This window comes from Mytilus galloprovincialis, chromosome 14 (genome assembly GCF_965363235.1).
Source record: "Mytilus galloprovincialis chromosome 14, xbMytGall1.hap1.1, whole genome shotgun sequence".
NCBI lineage: Eukaryota > Metazoa > Mollusca > Bivalvia > Mytilida > Mytilidae > Mytilus > Mytilus galloprovincialis.
Window position 1 is genome coordinate 55339426 of NC_134851.1, and position 23148 is coordinate 55362573.

General features: G+C 30.6%; 1 protein-coding gene across 9 annotated transcripts in view; it reads left to right on the top strand.

Annotated features, from left to right (window-relative positions):
- The window catches only part of LOC143059813 (dual specificity calcium/calmodulin-dependent 3',5'-cyclic nucleotide phosphodiesterase 1A-like), a 290727-nt gene that overhangs the window by 198968 nt on the left and 68611 nt on the right, over positions 1-23148 (top strand). Inside the window, exon 1 of one of the 9 annotated variants that reach the window (XM_076233384.1) lies at positions 20012-20048. The exons of 7 other annotated variants lie outside the window; for them this stretch is intronic. In XM_076233384.1, coding sequence (XP_076089499.1) covers positions 20027-20048 — 22 coding nt within the window. In that variant the 5' untranslated portion in view covers positions 20012-20026. Of the gene's footprint in view, positions 1-20011; positions 20049-21057; positions 21101-23148 lie in introns of those variants that run through there. One more of the 9 variants, XM_076233383.1, reaches the window with a different exon arrangement.

Here is a 23148-nt window from a genome sequence, read left to right on the forward strand (position 1 = left end):
TATTCTTCTGACCTAACAGTTGTAGACATTTGAGTCACTTTTGACAACCATTACAAGTACATTTTGTTAGTTATAAGAAAGAGTTGTAGATTGTAGTAATTTATAAGACGTTTAATGGCCAATGGCCTTCTCCTGTTTCTTTATTATTCTTCTGACCAATGTCACAAACATTCATACGTCACTTTTGACAATCATTAAAAGTACATTTATTGATATATAAGAATGAGTTGTAGATTGAAGTTTTATTTAACCATTGTTTTGGCCACTCAGGTCTGTTCTCCAGTTTCTTTATTATTCTTTCTATCCTATGTTGTAGACATTGAGTCACATAAAAAGTATGTTTTCTTAGCTATAAGACGTTTTGGCCACTGACAGCCTTCTCCAGTTTCTGTATTATTCTGCTAACCAGTATTATGTAGAAATATAAAGTCACTTTTGACAACCATTAAAAGTACATTTTCTTAGTTTTAAGAAAGAGTTGCAGATGGCTGACTCTGTCTGTCATTTTGTGAAATATGAGTAAAATGTTTTCTTAAAAAGTATATTGCTTAAATTATAAGAAATTGCTGCAAATATGTCTGTATTTCTAATCTTTCTATCATTCCTTTTATTTAGGGGGGGGGGGGGGCAGAAATTTGAAATTTATTCCCCTTGGATATTCTAGCGGACAATTAACACAGACAAAAAATAGTGACAAATGAGTTAAATATGAGTACATCATTGAAATCGATATATTAAGAGAGTTGCTTTGATTCTGTCTGTGACTGTTAATGTTTCAGTCATTCAATTTTTTTGACAAAAAAATATTCCTTTGGATGTGACAGTGAACAACACAGACAACAATTTAAGTTTTGAATGAGTAAAATATTTGTATTAAAGTTTAATTAAAACTGTAAAAAAATTGTTTCAGAATCTGTCTGGGTGTCTTTTATCTTTCAGCCATTTTTGGAGGCTAATAAATACAAATTTCTTACCCCTTTATTAGATGTACCTATATTGACACAAAATGAGTGAAATGTTTGTATAAAAGTACAATGTTGAAATTATAAGAAAAAGTTGCATATTTATCTGCCTCAGTTTCAGCCATATTTCTTTTTGGCAAAACAAAAACTTAAATTTCCTTTGGATGTGACTTCAGAGAACCACACATACAACAATTAGTGTCAAATGAGTAATTAAACGTTTTTATTGAAATTGTAAAAAATGCTGCAGATCTAACTGTGTCTTATATCTTTCAGACATTTTTTGGGGTCAAAAATAGAAATTTATTCCTTTGGATGTAGTGTCAGTGAACAACACATACAAAAATTATAGTGTCAAATGAGTAATTAAACTTTTTTGTAAAAGTAACCATTGTTGAAATTGTTCAAAATTGCTGCTATTCTGTCTGTGTGTCTTTAATATCTTTCAGACATTTTTTGGGGTCAAAAATAGAAATTTATTCCTCTGGATGTAGTGTCAGTGAACAACACATACAAAAATTAGTGTCAAATGAGTAAAACAATTTTGTAAAAGTAACCATTGTTGAAATTGTTCAAAATTGCTACTATTCTGTTTGTGTGTCTAAAATTAATATCTTTCAGACATTTTTTTGGGCCAAAATGTAAATTTATTCCTCTGGATGTTCCAGTGAACAGTTACAGACAACATTATATTTGTTCCTTTGAATTATTGATCAATTTGAGCTCATTATTTTATTCTACATGGCATTAGATTAATAGTTTATTGTTTATTTTTGTCTGCATTACCCATCCTCCCAGCCAATATGTGCTGTATGAATGCATTTCTTACATCAATCAACGCTTAAGATGAGAATGATTGGGTAGAAAATAGGTTTTAACATACAATCCACGATTAGGCACCATTCATTTTATAAATGATCGCGAGCCTACGATTTTTTTTAACAAATTCTGATATCTGAAACATGAAAAACATTTTTTTTTGCCCTTTTGGCTACGGTATTTGGTAAATATATTAAACAGTGTTTATTGTTTGTGCTATGAATACAAAATTGTCTCTTGAATAGAATATTTTATGGCTAGTCTCTTTTTGCAGTAGAATTGTGAGTCATATATGGGTATTGCAAAATGAAAATAACTCTGTATAGATTTCATGCCGCCAAATGTTTTCTTTTTGATATATATATACATGTACTTAAGCTTTCATCAGGATTCTGCGCCCTTCGTTTTATAAATTATCAGCATAAGATTTTGTTGGAAAATGATTTCTTGTAAATTTCAAGTTCCAAACATGTTTTAGCCAATGTCCACGCCGCTCAGGGTCAGTTCATATTTGAAGTAAATTCCTAGTTCCAGACATGTTTTAAGCCATTATGTCCATACAACTCAGGGTCAGTTCATATTAGAATTTAATCAAGGGATAATTACAAAATTTCAGGTATGGAATCAATATTGTTCAGGTGAATGTAGCTTTATCCCGGTGACTTTAGATTAGATTTACTAAAACCTCATTAAAGATATGTTACGACAGACAAAAATTGTTTCATCTGCATTAAGACTCATCAGTGGTGTTTGAATCCACAGTTGGGATGCCAAAATCGAAAACCCTTACTGTTCAAGATCACCTGATAGATTTTGTCTAAAAGCTTGATTTATTTACTGCCCCTGATACAATTAATATTTGTTAAATAGACCGGAACATGTTGAAAAATATTGGTCTTAAGATGTAACTAAGTTTCATAGTTGTGTAACTTTCTTTAACTCAAATTAATAATTTATTGTAATTGTTTAAATTATATTAAAAACTTGAAAACCTGAATAACATGAATATGATCCTTCACACAGAAACAGTTAGAAATATAGAACCCACACTGCAACAAGTGTGTCAGGCAGGTTGTCACAAGTTACTCACTGTTACCATAGTCAGACACAAAACCATGGTCACAAAGGCAGTAAACCATGGTCGTCAAACTCACCATGGTTGTCAAACTCACCATGGTCTCAAAGGCAATAAACCATGGTTGTCAAACTCAACATGGTCACAAAGGCAGTAAACCATGGTTGTCAAATTGTCCATGGTCACAAAGGCAGTAAACCATGGTTGTCAAACTCACCATGGTCACAAAGGCAGTATACCATGGTCGTCAAACTCACCATGGTCACAAAGGCAGTAAACCATGGTTGTCAAACTCACCATGGTCACAAAGGCAGTAAACCATGGTTGTCAAACTCACCATGGTCACAAAGGCAGTATACCATGGTCGTCAAACTCACCATGGTCACAAAGGCAGTAAACCATGGTTGTCAAACTCACCATGGTCACAAAGGCAGTAAACCATTGTTGTCAAACTCACCATGGTCACAAAGGTAGTAAACCATGGTTGTCAAACTCACCATGGTCACAAAGGTAGTAAATCATGGTTGTCAAACTCACCATGGTCACAAAGGCAGTAAACCATGGTCGTCAAACTCACCATGGTCGTCAAACTCACCACGGTCAACCACTGTTGATTAGAGCATGGTCAACCATGGTCGTAAAAGTGGGAAACCATAGTTGACCATGGTTTTCAGCACAGCCAACCATGGTTTGACCATGGTTATCAATGGTTAGTGATAGTAACCATGGTTTAAACCATGGTTGCATTTTGATGGAGCCGGACAATTGTATTTTTACCGATTCTTTTGAAATGTGAAAAAAATGAGAAATGAATATGAGAAAGAGTTTTAATATTTGACTGATTGAATTGTGTGCTTTAATTACTAATATGTATTAAATGGTTAACATGTTTTAAAATTTGGAACTTTTTCTTTGAAAATGTTATATTATAATTATTACATAATTAATATTTAACCTGGTTTATATATAGTTTGCCACCCTCTTTTAGCTGATCATTTCCTGTCTTTGAAATGGTGTATTAAACAAAATATTTTTGATATAAGAAAGATTCATAGAGACAAAAAGATTGTAAATGTTTTTTTAATTAAAGGATCTAGTTGCTTAATGTGTATGTGCCCATCCTTTTAGCAGATGGTACCGTGTAATGCTTCATAATACTTAGTCTTAAATGTTTTCAGACAAAGTTAAAAATGTTTAATGGTAGAGTAATTAAAGATAGTTAAGAAAGTAATGGGAAAATTAAAATGTAATATAAAGACAAAACACTTTTTGGTTGTTCAAATGAAAACAAATGTGTTGAAAATTGTTTTCATTAAATTTTTTTAAAAAGGAATACCAACAAATTTTACAAAGCCATTTATTTTCCTATGTAGAATTTGTTCACAAATATAAATGGTTGTGAATAGTTATGTCAGGCTTGGATCTTTTCTTATTACATTCAGCAATGTTGTACATTTAATTGTGAAAATAGATATTCTAGAAGTTGCATGCTCTCATTTTTTAGGTGGAAGAAGAAAAATAAGTTTTAAGCAATCGAATTATAAGTTCATTTAAGTTAAACTTTTCTCATAATATGAAAACCTATGAAATTATTTAACTCTATGAAAATAAATATTCTCAAAATATTAAGAAAACAACACTCAGTTATCATGCAGTACAAAATTTTAACCCAAGCAAACTTAATAAATAAAATTGTGGATATCTGTCACTTTCTAACCAAGAAAATCTGGTACCCAATATTGGTCACTTATTAAAATTAATTCCATTAACAATAGCTCTTGATAAAATCCCAGAACAGACCTAAACAATTAATTTTAAGCAAAAGTTGGCCACATATTTGTTTTTCGTTCATTTTTTTATTTAAATAAGGTTGTTAGTTTTCTTGTTTGAATTGTTTTACATTGTCTTATCGGGGCCTTTTATAGCTGACTATAATATATGCAGTATGGGCTTTGCTCATTGTTAAAGGCCGTACAGTGACCTATAGTTGTTAATGTCTGTGTCATTTTGGTCTCTTGTGGACAGTTGTCTAATTGGCAATTATACCACATCTTCTTTTTTATACCCAATATTAAAATGAGATTTGTTGTAGTGTGATTGTAGTTACAGATATATGCTGATAACTTTCGTAACACATTTTTGGGGTACTGCTCTGAGCAAAGAAATAAGTGCCTCAGTTTCCTTGAGAGAATTCATAATATTGATATAAATGCATTTTTTTAAGACAAATATGTAAGATTTTGCTATTAAATATCGCTTGAATACTGCATCATTATTAAAGATACCCATGCAGATATATATCAAGGCTTACTTTTCTACAACATTTACTACTTTTAAGAAGAATAACAATATATTTAGAGATTGAGTTGTTAAACATCATAAAAGTGTAGTCAAATTTGGTGGCACACGTCATGTTTTGTCCTTTATCTAGGACATGAACGGTGACCTAAATTATTGATTTGTTAAAATTATAGAAATATGGCATAATTTTGGGGCACATGTCATGTTTCATCCTTACTGTAGGACATGTACCTTGATTTGTAAACATAAGAAAAATTGGCAGAATTTGGCGGCACACGTACATCATGTTTGGTTCTTTCAGTAGTACATGTACTTTGATTCGTTAACATTGTAAAAATGTGTCAGAATTCGATGACACACAACTTTTTTGGTCCTTTCTGTAGGACATGTACCTGATTCGTTAACATTATAAAAGTGTGTCAGAATTTTGAAGCACACGTCATGTTTGGTCCTTTCAGTTATGAAAATTATTATATAAACCTTGATCTGCTTTTAAGAAGAATTACAATTTATTAAAGACATACTGAATTGTTAACATCATAAAAATGTGACTGAATTTGGTGGCACATATGTAATGTTTGGTCCTTTCTGTAGGACATGTTCCTTGATTTGTTATCATTATAAACATTTTGTCAGAATTTTGAAGCACACGTCATGTTTGGTCCTTTCTATGGACATATGTACCGGGTACTTTGATTGGTTAACATTATAAAAATGTGTCAAAATTTTGAAGCACAGTGTCGTCATGATTGTCCTTTCACTAGAACATTTAAACCTTGATTTGCTTTTAAGAAGAATTACAATATTTTAAAGAGATATTGAATTGCTAATATCATAAAAATATGGCTTAATTTGGCGGCACATGTCATCCCTTGTCCTTATTCTGTAGGAAATTAATATTAACCTTGATTTTTTAACAATATAAAAATGTGGCCGAATTTTGAAGCGCACGTCATGTTTGGTCCTCAATACCGTAGGACATTAACCTTGGTCAGGAACATATATGTATATATATGTTAGATTTACTGTTCCTAGCCTTGATCTATTGTAACATAACATTGTAATATTCAGTGATAACAACCAATGAACATAAACAGCCTCTTGTTATGAAAGTCAAAAACTGAGTCAGACATGTAGTAAATCTGGTTTACTTTGAAAAAGTACAGCTGTCGAAGTTTGTTTCTAAAGAATTATCGTTTTAATGACGTCAAACTGAACATCATTTCAGGTATTTTTTCTCGGCAAAAAAACGTAGTAACTACATGAATAAACACTGATCTTTAGCAAAATGACGCCAGGTGCTACGCTATTAGATTGTTTGAAGTGGGATGTAAGAGGGGGTTGTTAATGATAGTTTTATACAATTATTTCAACAATTCAGTTAAAAGGTATCAAAGTTATTAAAGCATTTAATGTAAACCATGAAAATCTTGTTATAATGTTATAAATACACACATGGCTCAATGAAGTTTATGAAAAAGAAATAGTGAATTGAGTAGGGTACGAGAAACTGTTGTTGCATTTTTTTTAAGCTTAATTCATGGAAGCTAATTAGGCATTATTTAATGTATACTAGGAAAATCTTTTTTAAGCTTGTTGTTGTAAATATGAAAACTAATTATAGGTTGTATTAATGTATACAAGATTTTTTTTATGAAATTATTGGTAATGTATACTGGCTTAGGAGAGTAAATGGATTTTTACAGTAGAGAGACTTATAACATATTAGATCTGTTTTTATGATGCAATATTGTAAAACATGTGTTGCAGGTTTTTAATTCAAGGTTATTTCTCTATTTATATTAATATTAATAACATTTCTATATTAAATGTAAACCAATATGTTTTAGATGAAATAAGCTTAGATAGAGACTGTGTGAGATTTATATAGTAACACGTATCAGATTCAAACACTGTTTCAATATTGTCTGATCGGTTGCAGGTTTTTAATGTCAAGGTCAAAGCTCTTTGTAAAATTCTGTTAATTGCACTATAGATTCACTATAGTCAATGAAATTTAATACAATAGTGTTTTGTAATGCTATTGATAAAATATGCATTGATAAACCTGTGAAACTAATAGGCGGATGAAACAACTATTAATACAATATTGCAAAACCTGTGGCTGGTTTCAAATATTGAGGAGGAGTTCAAGAGTGGGAGGGGGGCTTGATGGCTCAGTGATCTAAGCAGCATCTACAGTAATCACTAGCCTGTCAACACCAAGGTTATCAGATAAAACAGTAGATATGTTCAACTCTTTATCTTAATTTACTTAGAGATTGCCAGATTTCTTCTTGAAGGTCATCAGGTTCTCTCTTGGTTACTCATGATTCCTCAAACAACAAAAACTGGCTGCTGTTATACTGAAAGTGATGGTATTAAACACCGATAATCAATCTAAATATGAGTTTATCACTCTTTATATCTTGTAAAGTCAATGGTAAACAGGAATCTGATGTTCAGTAGTTGTCATTTGATGATGTGGTTCATAAGTGTTTCTCGTTTTTATAAAGATTAGACCATTGTTTTTCCCGTTTGAATGGTTTAACATTAGTTTTTCCCTATATAGCTTGCTGTTGTGTGTGAGCCAAGGCTCTGTGTTGAAGACCATACTTTGACCTATAATGTTTTATTCACAAATTGTGACTTGGATGGAGAGTTGTCTCATTGGTACTCATACATGTACCACTTATTCTTATTATCTATGAAAATATAAAGTTAAAGTTATAAGTTAACGTCAAACCACTGACATCATTTATTTACCCATGAAAAAGTCTAACAAATTACAGGTCACTGTAACAGTACGGCCTTCAACAATGAGGAGAGTAAACTTTGAAAGACATCAGATGATGAAATGTGAAACAATTCTATAGAGAAAAATTAGTCTGATTTAATAACTTAATTTACAGTATGATGATGTTTATATGAGGAGGAAGTCCTTCATTTAAAAAAAGTAGTAAGAAAATCAATTATTCACAAGTGAATCTAACATAGTGACATTTACACTAGTACATTACCCTACTTATGGACACAGCCCTTTTTTTTCTCTCTTTACTGTAAAGTAACTAATAATTCTTCTAAATAGTGAGTTAATAAAGCTCACTAAGTTTCTTTAATATTGTCCTGAAGATGCCACCCTTGTTGGTGAAACATGTTGACCAGAATAAACTCTTACCATACGGTAATTGATGGGTGTTGTTGTCTTTGTTGTTTTATTTTAAGTTTCTTTAAAATTTAGAAAGGGAGATAACTTAACATTTATAATGGAAAGTATGAAGAACTAATAATTTTGGGACTAAAAAATAAAGGTCTCATTATTTTTCTTTATTTTGATTGGTCCAAAAAATTACTTCTGGGAATGTGAATTTTAACAAACTAACTCAAATCTATCAACAAAAAAACACTATATTAATGCTACTTACAAGAAAACCATTCACAATTGTCATTACTCTAGAGGGGGTCTCATTGGGGGGTTCTGATCCCGGATCCCGCTTACTGTTTTGTCAGATTCCCATATCCCGCTTATACTATGAAAGTAAGCAATTCTCATTTTTTTGTTATTTCCCATGTCCCGCTAGACTTCATTTCCAGTTTTCACGGCACAATAATTTGACTTTCACGTGTCACGCTTACGAAAAATCGGCAATCCGGCGTCACGCTAAGACCCCAATGAGACCCACTCTAGATTTAAATATTTACTGATAAAATATATTAATATCTACTGATATAATAAATACAGTTCTTTTTTAATGAAAATAGATGTAAACTAGAGTTTACAAGGACCAAAAAAGATTGCTGATTTAAAGATATAAAACTGAATTTATTATGTGGATAGCTGTTTTAATATTGCATAGCTTTATTGAATTTAACAATGCTTACTAAACCATCAAAATCTTAATGATAAAGTATGGGAGGAAAATGATGATGCATTTTATGTAATATGATGAAGCCAATAAGTCTTCATTAATTAAGGGTGTGTGTTTCAAGTTTTCCTGAAATCGTAATAATTATTTCAAATTTTATTATATATATATAGTCGTTTAGCAATCCTGAGTCATAAATGCTTGCAAAAAAAAATGAATTTACAATACTTCATTAATTTGGGCGTGTTTTCATTATGAAGGTTGTATTGGCAAGATTTGCATCATTCAATACTTGATAAAACATATTGTAATCCAATTTATTTTCGCTTATACTTTATTTCACGATTTTCAAATCTGAAGACGGTTTCACAAAAAAATATGTCTAAGATTGGTCTTAGTCATCAACAAATCAGTATACTTACGATCAATCTTAGTTGTAAGTATTTTTGTGAAATCAACTCTTGAATCCTGAGAAAAATGACATGAAATTACAAACTGCTGCTCAGTAAATATTGAACTGAATTACGCTGAGGATTATGTTCGATTGGTTTATTTACCCATGGTTTGTATTTTCCTGTATTTGCTCCCTTGGGTTCTGATCCCTCATAGGATTTGTGATTGGAATATCCAGTTTGAGTAAGTCTGTTATGAAAATAGATGACAGAAAATATAATATATAGCTCTGGAAATGGCCAAAAGCTTAACTATCTCTGATATCCCTGTTGAATAGCAGTGTACAATGGGAGATAACTCTATTTAATTTTTTTAACAAGAGACTCAGCTTTCCAAATTTAAAACCAATATTGTATTGATTTGTGTACCTACTGAAGCATGTGTAGATATTTGTTTATTTTTTGGAATTTTTTTTTTACTGTCTTAATTTATGTTTTAGATCAGCTGCACAAATTCCTTTCATTTAGGCTGTGTGTTGTAAATTTTATCTGCCATAATTAAGATTAATTTAGTGTTTTAAAAAATCATTTAAAATGCAGATAAAAATGAATTGAATTCAAAAGAATACATTTATTTGAAATTTTCAAGTATAATGGTCCATAGAAGAGTAATAAATATGTTCCAAAATGAGGTTTGACATCCATTTAAATTATATTTTTTATCCTACCATATAAATGTCTAGGTTCTTCAACTAACTTGAATACAGATCCGACTTTTAAGATGCTAGTTAATGATAAATATCATTACACCATAACATGACACAATATAAATGTAGATAACGATCATGATAATGTGTATTTATTTTCATTGAATATTGAATATTGATATGTTTTTTATTCAAATATGCAGAAATAGCTCATTGATCAAAGCTGCTAGAGTTATTTCCCCTACTATTGTAAATTCAGTGAAATTTAAACGCAAACCAATAATAAGAAGAGAAACAGCATTACTTGACATGACAATTGACACTTATGGGTCTTTACAAGTTCCATTTCAAGTTATTGAACAAAATTGAAAGAATATGATTTTGACTTGGAGGTAAAAATTCATTGTTCCTTTATTTTAAAGAGCATCTGTTTGTAAAGGATGAAAGAAGTTTAGATCTCTGTAGGAGCTGCTTTATTCATCTAGGAATCCCCCACTCCACCCCAACCCAACCCCTTAAATACTTCTTCTAAGTTTTCTGTACATGTATTATCAAATTAAATTATCTTTAAATAACAATTAACCTAATTAATTAAACCACATAAGTTAAAATTATCAGACATAGAAATTTAAATATCTGATAGATTGTCTCAGTTCTAAGACAGACACTGAGAGAGAAATTGCATGGCCTGCAATCAGAAACTACATAAAAATGCATTAGGTTCACTCCAAAGAGACATGATTCTGTTATACAAATCTTCTAATTACTATAGTACAGCTAAGTTAAAGTAGGTTAATTACTATTATACAGTTAGGTTAAAGTAGGTTAACAAATATGGAAATGTGAATGTCTGATAAATTGACTCAGTTCTTTATTAACTTAATCCTGATGAAATTTGCATATACGGTCAATCCTGCTGAAAAGGTCATCTCTTATTAGTAAGTGAAAAAGTTTACTTGCACGGCAATCTGCATAGTTCTCAAGTTTTATTCTGTAGTAATATCAATTCATTTCAAACTTCAATTCTAAAGTCATATCTCTTAGAAGGGAGGTTGCCTCGCAGTGGCCAAGTGGTGTAAATAGTTCTATTATTGTAATCACTAGCCTGACTAAATCAACACTGAGATTGTGAATTGAAACCCTGCCCATGCTGGTGCACCTGACTCTAATCCTAATTGACTAGGAGTGTCAGTCTTCCTATTGTTTAAGGTCAGTGGTTTTCTCTGGGCACTCTGAGGCTTCATCCACCAATAAAAACTGGCCACTAGAAATAGCCAAAAAGTGGCACTTCAAAGTGGCATTTAAAGTTTTAATACCAACAATCAATCTTAACAGTCTTCACTGCAGCAAGACAATTCCTCACCCAAAGGTCAGGTCGTCAGCTGGCCCCTAAATAAAATCATGTTATAGTTCAGGGGAAAGCTCCAAAACATATAAATGAACTAACCCTTTCCTCCATAATGACGCTTTTTGACGCGACCCCCTTTACTCCAAAATGATGCCTGTGTAGTGCCTCAGTTGAAACGTCTTAACTGCAAAAAATCTGTATCAGACCTTATAAAATTTGTATTTAATATAAAAAAGGATATTCAAGAGAACATCTGACTGGAATTTCATTCATGAAATATTCCTTTTTGCAATGCATTGATACTTTAAACCTGATGATTTCTTTTTATTGAAAAAATCCTATGTGAATCAAGTATGTACAAATAAAATATCAATGGAGGAAAGGGTTAACTCATACAAGACTAATGCATGGTAAAGTAAAGAATTCAATTCTTAAAAAGCAGTTAAATTCTGCAATTTGAAAATCATGTTAAATTTTGAACCTGATGTAATATATATTCTTATTTCATGAGCATTCTAATAAGCGAATTGAAATAAGAAAGTTTATCGATTTCTTTATTAATGTTCATTTCATTTCAATTCATAATTTTTTGCAATTAAATTGAATCTTATTGGAAAACTTCAAAGAAAAGGAGGTTTCTATTTTCAATAAAGTTCTCATCTTGGTTTCTGATTTTCAAATTATACTTGATTACCTAGTAAAAATGGAAAGGTTAACTGAAAAAGAATAAGTTTGTTTTTTGAGGTGAATAGTACATGCCCTGAAAAAAAGACATATTTAGGTACATGTCATACAGAGTTTTTGAGATGAATTCAGTACTTATGCAGAAGTTTATGAACTGATATGAATAGAAATCAACTTTATGCAAGTGCACATATGCATGTACATGTAGGGCTAAAAATTGGTTGATTTTGGAACATTCAAAAAAGAACAAAATGATGAATTTTAGTCTTGTTTTGTAAGGTTCTTTAACATCAACACAATTTTCAAACAGTTACAGCTAGCTAGACCCCTCTCCCCCCCCCCCCTGGATCCTTCACTGTCATATCATTATTTGTATCAGAGAAAACTTAAATTAAGTTACATTTGTGAATAGATTTGAGTTCATTTTACTCAAAGAATCAAAACATGTTCCAGAAAAAAACCTAAAGGAAATGAAAAAATATTCCATTGATTATAAAGTGGCTGTTTTATTCTTGGAACTATTCCTGGAATTCAAGTCTAAAATAGTATAACAGAACAATTCTCAATGAACGAGAATGTCCCATGCTGACAGAGAATAATAACATTAAAGATTGTGCCCCATTCTCAATTATACACAAAGCTGAAGCTTTTTGATCTGATATTGTTTAGGCAAATCAACTGGAAGGTATCAAGCTTACAGAATTCACGGCTGATTTGACGCAGAAAATTGATGGTTAGATGACGTGGATATATCATGCTTTCTGTCATCTGATTCTGAACCATACTTTTAAAAACTCATTATTTGCAATGGTTTATAGGGAAAACCAATATAAGAATTTTATTTTGTTTCATGAGAAACTGTATGAACATTATTGTAAATTTATACTCTGAGGTCAAACATTTCAAGGTCACTCATATTAAACAAAAATTGTCGTGTCAGGTCACCTCTTTTTTTCTTCATTTTAAACCAATGTATTTTGAACCTCTGTGAGTTCAAAGGTAACGATGTTCTTATAAGGTCATTTATTTCACATCTAATTTGTTGATGCTTTTCTCGTTTGAATGGTTTATCATTTTGGGCTTTAATAGTTGATTATTGGTTTGGCCCATTGTTGAAGGTAAAAAAAAATCATATGTTGTTACTGATGATGAAATGGAGGTCAAGTTCAATATAGGCAATTTTTACTTTCACCAATCAGGACTTTGGTTTTTCAAAGATTGAAAAATGGTCTTCAAGTCGTGTCCATGCTTACTTCATGAACAACCAGAGCTTTAAAATTTTGATATGCGGTTACAGATGAAAAAAGGAGATCAACTCAATATAGATGATTGTCAATACCATTCAGGAATGATGGTCCTTGTGAAATTGAAAAATGCCAGGACACATTAATGAATGTTAAAAAATCCTATTTGCTGTCTCTCTGATAGCCTCTTGTTTTATTAGTTTATAAACAATTTATTTAAAAGTTTAATTTGTTTAAATTACTAACAAAAAATCAGGCCAAAAACTGACAGAATTCCATCAGATAATCAGGAATCAAGGTAGTCAGTCCTAACTGTACCAACTTTAAATTATTTTTTTTTTTAGTAAATGAATTTGCACAAGAGTAAATCCAACATGGGTTAATATATTTATTCAGAATTTTTTTTTTTGATGTGAATGTATGACATATGATTTTATTTTTGCACACAGTCAAAAAAATATAAACCATCTAGAGGTCAAACTCTAAATTTATATTATATTAAGAATTACTTTGCCATATGTGTCTGTCAGTTTTTAATCAACTAAAACTCAGCAAGGACACATCTAACAAAGAATTATTTTGTATATCCTGATAGCTAAAGATTTCTCATTTAGGAGCCTGATAAAGTTATTGTGCCAGGGATGAATATCTCATGAATAAGAGATAAAGTCCTTTCTCGTGTCTATCAGAGAAATTTACATTTTGGTAACAAGACAGATCCGTGAAATTGTAAAGACCATACATCTTGTTTACAGTAATCCTGAAACATTGCAATGCAATCCTCTACTTGTAATTACAATACTGAATTTATTGACAATATGCTTGTTCGTAATTCCTTACTATATATGTTTAAAGGTCAGAAGTTACCGAAGGGTCTGAAAATATGATTTGACGCATAACGCTCGGAGACAAATTATTATCAAGTTTGTAAAATTTGTTGTTGTTTCCTCAGAGAATTCAAATTCGAAATCTGCATGAAAGCAGCAAGTAGTTTGTCATTTTATTGTCTTGTTTATCCTCAGAATTTATTTCTAAATTGCCTCTGAATAACATAATATGTTCTGAAAATCTCTGTAGATTTTATTATAAATTAACTTTTTAAACAGTTTGAATGATTTAAAAATAGAACTAGACATAATATTTAGACATCTGAGTTTATTATCGTTCAAAACTATATATTGACACATTACTGTTTTTTTAGTTGGTTTTTTTCATTTGGTTGCGGTCTCGATCATTGATATATAAACATTTACCAATTGTCTTTAATGATATATGTCATGTTTGCATTAGGCAGCAACCATTTGATTTTCTGGGGGGGGCTATGGTTTTTTTTTCTGTACAAACTTTTTTTTTCGCCTGTGGCGAAAAACAATCTATTTTTTTCGCGACAAGTCAAAAACAATTATTTTCTTTCAATTTTAGCATTACATATAGTGGCAGCTGAGGGTGAAACAAACAATTTTTTTTTCTCAGAATCAAAAACAAATTATTTTTTTCTCCAAAAACTGGAAACAAACTTTTTTTTCCAAAAAAAACCATAGCCCCCCCCAGAAAATCAAATGGTTGCCGCCTTATACATGAAGATTGGCATTTGCAAGCAGCATTTTCTCCATTTTCTAACTTTCTTGATGCATTCATATAAGAGAACCTCTGATTAATTTGACATAGTCACAACATTAAGTTGACATTACTTTTTTGTAGTCCAAAAAGTTTCATGTAAAAAATAAGTTTGCAGTAGCACTCAGATGTTAAAAAATATCAAGTATTATGTATACATACATTGGGGGGACATATACTTGCCTCCCCATGCCACTGAAGTTGTATTTGCTGAAATGCAACCAAAACACATCTATTTCCAATTAGCAATTTTTTGTTTTTCCCTCTCCGGGATTCGAACCCATGCTACTGAGATATCGTGACACCAAATCGCCTTTATCCGGTGCGCTAGACCACATGACCACCTTGGCTTCACAAATAATAAAGCTTTCAGTGGTCGTGTGTTACCTATTATCTATAGACGCTAGATTAAAACTGACAAGGAAAGGTAACACACAGCCACTAAAAAAGCAAATTTACAGATTTAACATTGTTGGGTTGCTGTTTAGACGAGTTGCATATACATTATGTACACAGCCATGTATCACATCATTGCTGGTGATCCGATGGATAAATCTGTTGTAGAGTTGTCTCTGACTCAGACGTACGTACAAATATAATTATTTTCTGTGACTGTGTCTTGCATTAATTTGTAGGATCCTTTACTATAGATAATTGAGCTGATCTGTAACAATAAGATCTCCATGCCTTATATATTATGTACTGTATTACGACGCTAGATTAAAACTGACGAGGAAAGGTAACACACGGCTACCGAAACCTTTATTATTTGTGAAGCCCAGGTGGTCGTGTGGTCTAGCGCACCGGATACAGTGCAGGCAATTTGGTGTCACGATATCTCAGTAGCATGGGTTCGAATCCTGGCAAGGGAAGAACAAAAATTTGCGAAAGCAAATTTACAGATTTAACATTGTTGGGTTGATGTTTAGATGAGTTGTATATACATTATGTACACAGCGATGTATGATTATCACCATCATCTGTTGTAGAGTTGTCACTGACTCAGACATACTTATATATATAGATATATATACATAACACAATGTCAAAGTATTTTTCTTATACCAGTACCTGAGGTTTTCTTAAATTCCTTTCATAAGCCCATTTTATCAGCATGGAAATTTAAGGATCCATTGAAAATGACAAAGTCCAATACAGATTTTATCAGTGTGAATCTAGATGCGAAAATTTGTTCTTGCCAAATAAAAGGCTTAACAAAGAGTTACTCAACAGTTATTCTGTTCTTAAAGTTGTGACCTTTGATTTATAGGGTAGTTTATGTACTGTGATTTTGACCCCTAAGAAAGGGCTCCTCCTTAAATGTCTTAATTCTTCCACATGAAAAAACTGCCAATGCCTGAAGCTTTTTTGCCATCAAATGAGTTATTGAGATTGATAATTAGGTCTAGTTGACCTATAATATCTATTATAACAGTGCAATATTTCATTGAGATTGATAATTAGGTCTGGGTGACCTATAATATCTATTATAACAGTGCAATATTTCAATGAGATTGATAATTAGGTCTGGGTGACCTATAATATCTATTATAACAGTGCAATATTTCATTTAGATTGATAATTAGGTCTGGGTGACCTATAATATCTATTATAACAGTGCAATATTTCATTGAGATTGATAATTAGGTCTGGGTGACATATTGATTTATTATCTAATAATCTCTGTTGCATCAAAGTTCCTGATTTATCATCGATTAATCATTGTTGCATAAAAGTTGCTTAAGGTCAAATTTTATTGCAAATTTTTGTGGGATTTATAAAAATGTTTACATTGCAGAAAACAATGGCGTATTTTCTTTTATTAATATATTTATAATTGGAAAAATCTACTGCAACATTTGCTGGTAAACATTGATTTTTTCAGATTGAAGTTCTAAACATGACTGTATCATAATTGTTAGCTGATTACCTATAATTGTATAATTTTATTTCAAAACAGGCCATATGATGTCCTATAGCTGTAATTTCTGTGTCATTTGGTCTTTTGTGAATAAGAGTTGTCTCATTGGCAATCATACCATATTTTCTTTTTTGTACCTGACAGCGCCAAATTTTTTTTTAAGTCATTGATACACTTTGTATTTTATTTTTATTAAATATATACATAATTTTTTTTTCTTAAAAGCATTATAATGATTAGAATTAACAAAGGTGTATCAATTTTATCAATTTTTAAAAACATTATAATGATTAGATTAACAAAGGTGTATCAATTTTATCAATTTTTAAAAGCATTATAATGATTAGATTAACAAAGGTGTATGGCAAAATTGAAGCTACGACAGCTTTTACAAAAAGATATCCTTGTTAAATTTAGAAATATATATACAAATTATCGAGTTCCCCTTAAAAGAAAATCAAATGCCATCAAGTTTGGTGAAATTTCTTTAAGATTTTTATATTTTTAATTTTCCAAATTCAAAGTACTCACTGTTGTCATTTTTTTTTTTTGTTCCTTTTTTAAAAAAAAAAAAGTATTTATTTCGTGAAATTTTCGGAAATCTTGTCCTGAACCTAAGAGTATTACTGTTATGAATAGCCACTGAGAACCTGTGTCTTTCTATTCGTTGATTATGACAAATTCATTATTTGGTCCAATCATATGTCCTCCGTTACTTATAAAAAATGCTTACAGTAATGGATAAATCTATAAAGTATATTTCCTCAAGATTGAAATATAATATTGGATCCTTGTGAATAGTCAGCATGAAGAAAAGGTTCTAACAATACAGATTTTAGTAATTAGTTTTTTCACATTGCAAGTTCTGCGATAGTTTGTGGAAGTCGTGCATCTCTGCTTGGGACGCTGGAAGTTATTGGATTTTGAATCCGTATTTGGAGAAAAGTTAACCGTTTCTTTTCTGTCATGAACAGTTTATAAGTGGCAAAAATTTTAAAACTGTTTGAATATCTATTTTTGATGAGGATTTGACAATTGTTCATAACACTTTGGACCTTCTTATTAGTGTTTAACTTTGAAATAGTTAAAAAAAAAATTGTTGTTAAAACGGGAAAAAATTATAGCATTTTATTAAGATTTTATATGAATTGATTTAAAGGCTATTTAGAAAAATCTGACAGATATTTATTTCAATGATATTTTACAATTGCCAATTTTGATAACTTAATGAGTTTGTGGATAAAAGACAGATTCCAGTTTATGAATATGAATAATTTTAACAATTGAAGGACAAAACAGCACAAATATTAATCTGAAGAAGGCACTGTGACTTTCATGATTCTAAGTGCAAATATAAACTTACATTCCAAGGAAAAAACCAAGAGTTTAGGGTTTTGATTAATTATTTAATTTCCATAGACATTTAACAATTGGTGCAGACGACAGCATCAACATTATAGCAACATGAAGCAGACCATCCTGCTGATGACAATGGCTATGTAGAACTTATGTCTCCTGCTTAATTACTGTTTTGATACCAGAAAAATAACATTTTCATCCAAGTTTATAGTTGCTTAAGAATCAGAAATTTAGTTTTAAGAGGCAAAAGTATAATGGACTTGCCGCCTTTGTTTATTAACAAAACATAATATTTCAATATAAACTTAATGATCCTGAAGTGATGCCTCTATAAAGTTAAATCAGGAACTATATAATACTTTTCATTGTGCTAAATTTACTTTGGATAGAGGATGTCGTTGGGAAAGAGAATTTTGATACCACCAAAAATTGTTGGTAAGTTAATTTCTGTTATTCAATTTAATAACATTTGGTAGAATTTATTTGATACCGAAGAACTCATGTCAAAAGATGAACATTTATGAATGACTATACAATGGCACAGTAACAGGCAACAAATGTGTGTTTCTTGGTTTTTAGAGAAAGTAAATGCCAGAAAATATTTTGCCTTTTTGCAAATTTGTCATTGTTAAAATAGTTGAAAGGTCTTTAATTGGCTTCAATGATCTTTTTTGGCCATTTTTTTTTTTTTTATTAAAGCATGTATATAAGTTTTTATTTAGCCTCAATATCTGTGATGGGATGTTTTTTTTAATGAAAACAATTTCCCAAGGGAGATAAGTCCTCCTTTTTTAAACATTGAAAAATTAAACTTATCACGAAAAGGTGTTCAATTAAGTGGAAATGCTACACAAAAGTTGTAAATGCATTTATATATGTTTCTGCAAAACGATTGTAAAGACCCAAAGAGCTTTTTTCGTCAGCCAAATTCTTCTCTGTAATTTATGAGGTGAAAAAAAAAACGTTTGTAAAGACAATTAATGCAAATTTTGTTATGTCAGAAGATTGTACGTGACAGAAGAATTAGTGTAAAATCAAATCTAAGTGATAATATCTCTATTACATTTTCTGTGTCAATTTGGAACAATAATCTTCAAACAAATATGGTTAACTTATGGACCACTTGAGAATTACAATTATGCAATAAAATAATGTGCAATAAATTATCATTTTATTGCACAACACACAGGGCCAGATTGTCAACGACATAACAATCAATTTTGAATTACGGCTTTGATCTTTCGAGATTACAATGCAAACTTTCCAAGCTTTTAGGAATCGTGTGTAAATAATGTCGCAAGCAGCGTTTCTCATTCAATTATCAACTTTCACATGTATTGATTAGAATTTGATTGAATAAACATTAAAATGATTAAACGATGGTATGTAAACAAAGCAAAATCCCAAAACCAATGTTTGTAAATAGAAAAGATGTTGAACATGATTATTTATATGTTATTTTGGTATTTTCGTTCAATGGATTATGTCCCGATTTGAGTTATTTAAACTTAAAATATTTTTTTCGTGTTTGAAAATCAAATATTAAATATTAAATATTGATAAACGTAACAGATGCAATTATTATAAGGCTGATAATTGTTGAAATATTTGACATTTACGATTTTGAGAGGAACACAAGATAATTGAGTGAACGATGAACAGCTTGCTATATGATTGAAGCTTAATTTGTATGTAAAGGATTTTTATTTATATGAAGAAGAAACTTCCGTTATGGATAAACACTACATCATTTGTAAGTATTTATTTGTAATTTCAGTAATTTTCAACGTTTGTGTCATACAAGTGAGTGGTTTAGCTAGCTATAAAACCATGTTCAATCCACCATTTTTACATCAGAAAATGCCTGTACCATTAGTTGGGAATGCAACGGTTGTTGTCCATTCTTTTGATGTGTTTGAGCTTTTGATTTTGCCATTTGATTATGGACTTCCTGTTTTGAATTTTCCTCAGAGTTCAGTTTTTTTGTGATTTTACTTCTGTAGATCTGCAATCAGTAAATATTTCTGTGAGGTAAAAAGTTTGTAGATATTCAGTTCTGGTATCATAAGTACTAAAAAATAAAAATTGATGTCATTTTCATTATTTTGATCACAATTAAAGATGGAAATGAAATTGTATAGAATGTACTGTAAAATTTAAATACAAGGGGAAATAACACACATGTTTATATGTGACCTCTGAAAAATTAATTAATCTAGAAATCTTATTTAATTTAAACCCGAGTCAACTAAAGTTTTATTTTTTACTAGAGTGACAGTAACCTGTGTTATCCGACACAAGGGGACCAGAAAAAAATATCTGAATAAGCAGGTTGTCGGATATCTCAGGTTTTTCTGCAAGGATAGGCATATTTTGGGACCATGAAAATGTGTTGGTTAAAGCAAGATATTGGAATACTCAGGTGTCGGATTAAGCAGGTTACACTGTAGTTAACTCTGTACTGTAACTTTAACTGACCTGAAAACATGAATGAATGTTGTTATCAAATTGAATTAGACCATTTCATAACTTTAAACTATCATTCTTATCATAAGGAAGCAAAAGTTTTCAGTTTCACACTTTTTGAATTGACTTATAAAGCAATAAACAAAACAAGATCCTTTTTTTTTTAATTTAAGGAAACAAATAAATCTTTCTGTTAACTTTTTAAATATATGTACTTTTAAAATAGTCAATTTTATTGAAATATATTATGTAAGTGTGCAGACAAGATTTAAACAACCTGTTAGATTTGATATTTGTATCTAATATTTCTTATGGATAAACTAAAGGGGTATATTATTTGTAAGTATTTTTTCTCAAACTATATATAATTGATAGGATATTTTTGGTTTTTTTTCTCTTTTGAAAAGTGAAATCACAAAAATACTGAACTCGGAGGAAAAATCAAAATGGAAAGTTCCTTATTAAATCAAAAGCTCAAACACATCAAACAAATAGATAACAGCTGTCATATTCCTGAACGGTACAGGCATTTTCATTATGCAGAAAATGGTGGATTAAACCTAGCTGGTTTTATAGCTTAAGCTAAACCTCTCACTTGTATCACAGTTGCATAAAATTCCATTATATTATGAGTAAAATCATTGTAATTTCTAAAAATGAAGCTTCTCTTGATATTTGCGTTATAAAGTTTTGAAAGCATTGAAAGAGAAAGGTTAACAGTGACCTTCAACAATAGCCAAAATCTATCTGTCATTTAGGAGTTAGGGCCCTTGATTGCTTTTTAAACCTTTTGACATCCTCTTATGTTTACATAAGGAATAAAAAGCAGAATAAAAAAATTATAAAGCAAAGAAAAATAGATCATATATGCCTTTATTTTTTTGTAAAATCAAATGAACCAATCATTCTGAAACTATTAGATATAAGAAGATGTGGTATGAATGGCAATGAGACGTCTCTCCATCTAATAATTGTTTACCAAAAATGGTACTCAAATGTAAGTACACTTAGGTTAGTGAAACTATTGGTAAACTGTAATGGGTAAAAAGAATAAAGGTTTATGTGGGCTAAAATTGCTTTCTAATGATTTAAGGAAAAAATGTTTTCTTTTTCCTTTGTTGGGGAAGTTTTTGACAAAAAAACAAAGTGACTTATTGGCACAAAAGGTGTCATTATATAGTCATGAAACATGTAATTTAAATATATTAGAAGGGGTATATCTATATGTAGGGTAAACCTAAATAATACATTAACCCAACAATATGTTCAATCCAAAATTAATGTCCTTTTGAATAAATTATCTTGTGCCCCTCAACTTTATTTTTCAAACACAAAAAAGTGACTTATTAGCACCTAAGAGCTCAAAAGGTGTCATTATATATGGGTATATATAAATGTAGGATAAACTTTAAATATAATCTAACAATATGTTTAATTCAAATTAAATTTCCTCTTGAATAAATTATCTTATGCCCCCGCAATTTTTTTCAAAACACAAGTGACTTATGAGCACTTGGTACTCAAAAGGTGTCAATACAAGGGGTATATATGTAGGGTAAACTTTATTTATAACCCAACAATATGTTTAATTCAAATTAAATGTCCTCTTGAATAAATTATCTTATGCCCCCGCAACTTTTTTTCAAAACACAAGTGACTTATGAGCACTTGGTACTCAAAAGGTGTCATTACAAGGGGTATATATATATGTAGGGTAAACTTTATTTATAACTCAACAATATTTTTAATCCAAAATTAATGTCCTCTTGAATAAATTATTTTTACACCCGGGGGTCTGCAACTTTTTGCAAAACGCAAAAGTGACTTATTAACCAAAGTTATCTTAAAGGGTGTCATTATATTTATTCATATAATTTTAATATATTAAAAGGGTAATGTGGGGTAAATTATAATGATACATTAACCCAACAATATGGTTTATCCAAAATTAATGTCCCCTTGAATAAATTATTTTTTTATTTCATTGATTTTAAAGTAAAAGATTATCATAATTTAACGTACCAAATGACTATATTATTTGTTCTTGTATTCAAATGGCCTTGACATAATATTACTGTTTGCTTTTTAAAAAATATTGGTTAAATCCTGTAAAATAATTTTTGAAACCAAGAGATTCAGAAATCAAATGTCATATGAAGTCCGCATGTATTGTGGGAGTCTTGGACAGGCCAGTGTCCTTATAAATGATGTTTGGGTCAATCAGAGGGTGGTCAGTCATACATGAATAGCCGTGGAATGGCATATTTAACGCAAGTGAATATGAAAATCAACATTAAACAATGTTCTAACGATACACAGTGAAACCTGACTAAACCGAATCCTGTATAAACCGAAATCCTGTATAAACCAAACATGTTCTTCAGCAC